Raw genomic sequence first — 6,115 nt, 5'->3', positions numbered from 1 at the left:
TATATGGGACTGTTGGGAATATATATGGGACTGTTTGGAATATATATGGGACTGTTAGGAATACATATTGGACTGTTGGGAATATATATGGGACTGTTAGGAATATATATGGGATTGTTGGGAATATATATGGGACTGTTGGGAATATATATGGGACTGTTAGGAATATGGGACTGTTAGGAATATATGTGGGACTGTTAGGAATATATGTGGGACTGTTGGGAATATATATGGGACTGTTGGGAATATATATGGGACTGTTAGGAATACATATGGGACTGTTGGGAATATATATGGGATTGTTGGTAATATATATGGGACTGTTGGGAATATATATGGGACTGTTAGGAATATGGGACTGTTAGGAATATATGTGGGACTGTTGTGAATATATATGGGACTGTTGGGAAAATATATGGGACTGTTGGGAATATATATGGGACTGTTAGGAATACATATTGGACTGTTGGGAATATATATGGGACTGTTGGGAATACATATGGGACTGTTGGGAATATATATATATGGGATTGTTGGGAATATATATGGGACTGTTAGGAATACATATGGGACTGTTGGGAATATATATGGAACTGTTGGGAATATATATGGGACTGTTATATATACGGGACGGTCCCTGGCATCCGTCTGCTGGTGACGTCAGACAGAGCGCGCGCGATCCTTAGTAACGAGTTTCCTTCCCTGGTTACCAGGGAAACAGCGCGAGAGTTTGCGGTCCCGGAAGCAGGAAGTGGAAGCGCGCGGCCAGGCCGGGTCCTGTGAGTGAGAGACAGAGTGCGAGACCGGTTACTGCTGCCTGGAGTGTGGGGGATGGAGGGGCACGCAACCCCGGAGCCCGGGCACAGGGGGAGCCGCGGTGAGTTCCTGGGGAGGGGAGTGAGTGTGTATGAGGAGAGGGGGAGGGGAATGAGTGTGTATGAAGAGAGGAGGGAGGGGAATGAGTGTGTATGAAGAGAGGAGGGAGGGGAATGAGTGTGTATGAAGAGAGGAGGGAGGGGAATGAGTGTGTATGAGGAGAGGAGGGAGGGGAATGAGTGTGTATGAGGAGAGGAGGGAGGGGAATGAGTGTGTATGAGGAGAGGGGGAGCGGAATGAGTGTGTATGAGGAGAGGAGGGAGGGGAATGAGTGTGTATGAGGGGGGAGGAGAATGAGTGTGTATGAGGGGGGAGGGGAATGAGTGTGTATGAGGAGAGGGGATGAGTGTGTATGAGGAGAAGGGGGAGGGGAATGAGTGTGTATGAGGAGAGGGGGGAGTGAGTGTGTATGAGGAGAAGGGGGAGGGGAATGAGTGTGTATGAGGAGAGGGGGAGGGGAGTGAGTGTGTATGAGGAGAGGGGGAGGGGAGTGAGTGTGTATGAGGAGAGGGGGGAGGGGAGTGTGTATGAGGAGAGGGGGGAGGAGAGTGAGTGTGTATGAGGAGAGGGGGGAGGGAGTGAGTATGTATGATAGGGGGGGGAGTGAGTGTGTATGAGGAGAGGGGGGAGGGGAGGGGAGTGAGTGTGTATGAGGGGAGGGGGGAGGGGAGTGAGTGTGTATGAGGGGAGGGGGAAGGGGAGTGAGTGTGTATGGGGGGAGGGGAGTGAGTGTGTATGAGGAGAGGGGGGAGGGGAGTGAGTGTGTATGAGGAGAGGGGGGAGGGGAGTGAGTGTGTATGAGGAGAGGGGGGAGGGGAGTGAGTGTGTATGAGGAGAGGGAGGGAGGGGAGTGAGTGTGTGAGGAGAGGGGGGAGGAGAGTGTGTGTATGAGGAGAGGGGGGGAGGGGAGTGAGTGTGTATGAGGAGAGGGGGGAGGGGAGTGAGTGTGTATGGGGGGAGGGGAGTGAGAGTGTATGAGGAGAGGAGGGGAGTGAGTGTGTATGAGGAGAGGGGGGAGGGGAGTGTGTGTGTATGAGGGGAGTGAGTGTGTGAGGGGAGAGGGGAGTGAGTGTGTGAGGGGAGTGAGTGTGTATGAGGAGAGGGGAGTGAGTGTGTATGAGGAGAGGGGAGTGTGTGTATGAGGAGAGGGGGGAGGGGAGTGAGTGTGTGTGAGGAGGGGGGAGGTGAGTGAGTGTGTATGAGGTGAGGGGAGAGGGGAGTGAGTGTGTATGAGGTGAGGGGGGAGGGGAGTGAGTGTGTATGAGGGGAGTGAGTGTGTGAGGGGAGAGGGGAGTGAGTGTGTGAGGGGAGTGAGTGTGTATGAGGAGAGGGGAGTGAGTGTGTATGAGGAGAGGGGAGTGTGTGTATGAGGAGAGGGGGGAGGGGAGTGAGTGTGTGTGAGGAGGGGGGAGGGGAGTGAGTGTGTATGAGGAGGGGGGAGGGGAGTGAGTGTGTATGAGGAGGGGGGAGGGGAGTGAGTGTGTATGAGGAGAGGAGGGGGTGTGTATGAGGAGAGGAGGGGGTGTGTATGAGGAGAGGAGGGGGTGTGTATGAGGAGAGGAGGGGGTGTGTATGAGGAGAGGAGGGGGTGTGTATGAGGAGAGGAGGGTGTGTGTATGAGGGGGAGGGGTGGGTGTGTATGAGGGGGAGGGGTGTGTGTGTGTACGAGGGGTGAGGAGTGTGTACGAGGGGTGGGGAGTGTGTACGAGGAGAGGGGGAGGGGAGTGAGTAAGAATGGGGGGTTGAGTGTAAGAGATGGGGGGGATGAGTGTATGAAGAGGAGAAGGGTGCTGAGGAGCTAGCTCTTGGGAGAAAGCCGAGACCCTCCAACATTGGGCACATGAAAATAAGTGCACTTTAGTTCCGGTTATTGTGTTTATAAAATCTTATTTACATGGCACCAGGACACTTGCAGCCTCCTCTCCCCCTCTCTCATATGAAGGCACCGGGACACATGCAGCCTGCTTTATGCAGGGATCCTTTTTAAGTAATAACCCACGTATATTACAGTATTTTTCTGTACATATTAATGTGCACAATCAGGGCTGGTACTAAAGAGCTCTCCTCTTGGGGCCCTACCTGTGGAGTGGGTCCATACGCAGTGGCGGCAGAGGGAACCCACCCAGGCAGTGTTTGCGGAAGTTGGGCCTACGTGGGTGGGCTCCCTCCGCTGCCGGGTAAGGTTCCGCACCACAGGTAGGGCCCGGAGAGGGAATGTGGAGAGAGGGGGACCTTGAGAAATGCCGGAATGCTGTTCTGTCTGCTAAAATAAATGCCGGAACAGCATTCTGGCGCATGGAGGAAGGGCCCCTTACAGTGGTGGGCCCTTGGTGCAGCAGAACCAACTGCACATGTGGTTGATCCGCCACTGTGTACAATAGAATCGGTAATACATTCCCTATATTAAGAGGTGTTCAACACCAGTACTCAAGATGACCCCAACCGATTGGTTTGAAGGATATCCCAGCTTCAACACAGGTGGCTCAGTTAAAGACCTGTGCTGGGGCTGGGATAGCCTTAAAACCCAGCTGGTTGGTTGGGCTTGTTGACTGGTGTTGAGCGCTCCTGTCCTACATTACGCAGATCAAATCAGTTATTGTTTTTTCTAGCTGTAATAGCTTCAAGGTTCTAAGCTTCAACCAATGGGAGACGGTTAGAAATGGGTACATGTGGTTTTGATAGGTACAGGACATAGAAATAGGTGCACTTGGAGGGTTATGAGCTGTGAGTGCAGGAGTAAGGCCGCGGATATAGTAGGGTGGCGAGCATGGTGTCGCAAGCACCTGTCGTCCAAGCGATCTGTGGCCTGTGGTCCACAGCGACAGGGAGGCGTGAGCGGTTCGCCCTCATTGGCTGAACCGAGCATGTGACCCGGTCGTCGGGTGACAAACACAAAATTGTTTGCTTGAGAATCGCGTGCTCTATGGCCTGCCTCATAGAGGTACGGCATTTTGTTCGCGCGGAGTATGGACGCGGCCTAAGAAAGTGAGGTTGAAGTGAGGGGCCAATGCTGGGACAGCTGCATGGTAGTGGAGGGACCCACCTGACTAAGCAGGCGAATGCCGTGAGAAGGGAAAGTCGGATACAGTGAATCTTCCTGTATAAGCAGCTGCAAAGAAAATATGGGGCTATCATTGATTGTATGTGGTCTAGGTCAAATAAGGGCCCCTTCTCTGGGGTTGCATCTGACTTTTCAGGGTTGAAGGTAGGTGGGAAAGACACGGACCAGACAAATTAGTCCATCTCTGCTACGCCTTTTTACATAGGGAGACTGACTTTTTATTTTTATGCTACAAGCAGGGAATTGAGTAAATGATTAATACAGTCGGTATTCCTCAACCATCAAGGTATTAAAAAGATGTTTATGGAAATGGAGTCACTTGAAACCAATGCTTTTCTATAAGGTTACATTGCACCTAAACTGAGGGGTATCTTTTCACAACCTTATTTTCCGATGACCTATTTTCCATTTATGGTTCCGTTTACGGCGATGGGGTGTATAGATCGTTGCTTCTCCATGTCCTTGGTGGCTCCCGTCTGTCAGCAAAGGGGTTTCAAAAACAATCCCAAATAAGTGTTGCGTTTCTGAAATTGCTGTCGTGCTAACATTACAATTACAAAGTAACTGTACTATTTTAGTTCGCTTTATAAAAAGACACGATTCACTTGCTTAAACAGCAAAGGTTTGGTGTAGCAATATCTCAATGTGGCACCCTTCGTTTCTTATCTTGTTTACATTCTGAGTTTTTAACTTTTAATCCAGTCACTGTTCTGCAGTGACTTGCTGTCCCTTTCTGGATCACCGTGGTCAGTTTTTTTTGCCCTTTGCCATTGTTTTTCCAGAACAAGCACTCACGCCCCTCGCATGTCTCATTTCCCTTTGCAGGTAAATGCCATCTTAGATTTCTGAACCCACACCTTCGAATTACGACCACCGTGGATTTGTTCAGGCCTGTCAAATGTCTGATGATATGATCCCAGCACAACCCCCCTCGCGGCTCTGCAAACGGTGGGGGCCCCGATGCCTGTAATCCCTATTCCCCGCCGTGTTCGGTCATTCCACGGGCCCCACACTACCTGCTTGCATTCCGCCTGTGGACCAGTACGGACCTCAAACTTGGTGCGTACCAAGTACAACAACTTTGACATATACCTGAAGTCCCGATGGATGTACGGCTTCATCCGCTTCCTGCTGTACTTCAGCTGCAGCCTATTCACTTCCATCCTCTGGGTGGCACTCTCTATTCTGTTTTGCCTTCAGTATCTGGGCATCCGAATCTTTCTGCGCTTCCAGTACAAACTGTCTATCATCCTTCTGCTGCTCGGGCGGAGACGGGTTGACTTTAGCCTCATGAACGAACTGCTTATTTATGGAATACATGTGACCATGCTGCTAGTTGGTGGATTGGGGTGGTGTTTCATGGTGTTTGTAGACATGTAAATAGGTGCATGCAGGTGGCGAAAAAACAACCTTTTTCCTTGGCAGTAGGAGTCCGTTAATATTTTGTTTTTTCTTTTAATTTATCATTGCAAGAGAAGTCTGTTTTTTTAATAAACGCATGTTATTGTATTTGATGGCGTTTTGAGCTTACTGCACAAAGTCAATTATTCGTCAGCCACTCGCTACAGGCATACCCCGGTTTAAGGACACTCACTTTAAGGACACTCGCGAGTATGGACATATTTTCAATAGCCCCATACCCCTGTGTCCGTACGCTCGATTCGCGAGTACGGAAACTTATTCTGCCCTACAGACCGCTGTAGTAGTGACGCGCTGATTCCCCTCACCCAATAGGCAAACGTCAGCTCGCGCATGCGCCTGTCAGCACTTCCTGAACAGCAATACCGGCTCCCTACCTGTACCGAAGCATTTATATGTGGGAAAAAGGTGGTGCTTCACTTTAAAGTACATTTTCGCTTTACATACATGCTCTGGACCCATTGCGTACGTTAATGCGGGGTATGCCTGTAATCTGATGTTTAGTGGTTACATCCAGTAATTTATCTCCTTTCTCATGTAATATGTATTTTCCCGGTCTTAGTTGCCCCTTTTGAAACTGCAGCAACTTGTGTTCTTTTTCGGTGTTACACTTTAAAACCCCATTCTACTAAAAAAAAAAGGCTTTGATTGTTTCCAAAGACCCAACACCCCTGACGAATCTCTGCATAACACTGAACACGCATCCCCCCCCCCCCATATACTTCTAAAAATTATACCACAAATGCAGTCACAATTCCA

At 50.1% G+C, this 6,115-nt stretch overlaps 2 protein-coding genes across 2 annotated transcripts in view; both read left to right on the top strand.

The window, feature by feature from the left end:
- The first annotated feature begins 739 nt into the window (after window positions 1–739).
- TMEM250 (transmembrane protein 250) lies at window positions 740–5,446 on the top strand. Its single transcript, XM_075578849.1, has 2 exons — window positions 740–877; window positions 4,763–5,446. The coding sequence occupies exon 2, from the start codon at window positions 4,898–4,900 to the stop codon at window positions 5,315–5,317; it is 420 nt and encodes a 139-aa protein (XP_075434964.1). The 5' UTR covers window positions 740–877; window positions 4,763–4,897; the 3' UTR covers window positions 5,318–5,446.
- NACC2 (NACC family member 2) overlaps window positions 746–6,115 on the top strand; it is a 105,192-nt gene continuing 99,822 nt past the window's right edge. The window contains exon 1 of the mRNA XM_075578844.1: window positions 746–877. The gene's annotated coding sequence lies outside the window, so the exon portion shown is untranslated. The remainder of the gene's footprint in view (window positions 878–6,115) is intronic.

Source organism: Ascaphus truei, chromosome 21 (genome assembly GCF_040206685.1).
Source record: "Ascaphus truei isolate aAscTru1 chromosome 21, aAscTru1.hap1, whole genome shotgun sequence".
NCBI lineage: Eukaryota > Metazoa > Chordata > Amphibia > Anura > Ascaphidae > Ascaphus > Ascaphus truei.
This window is presented reverse-complemented; position numbering and strand designations above follow the sequence as displayed.

Excerpts from the sequence above, each read along its gene's own strand:
- TMEM250 (XM_075578849.1), top strand. The coding sequence starts at position 4,898 with ATGCCTGTAATCCCTATTCCCCGCCGTGTTCGGTCATTCCACGGGCCC.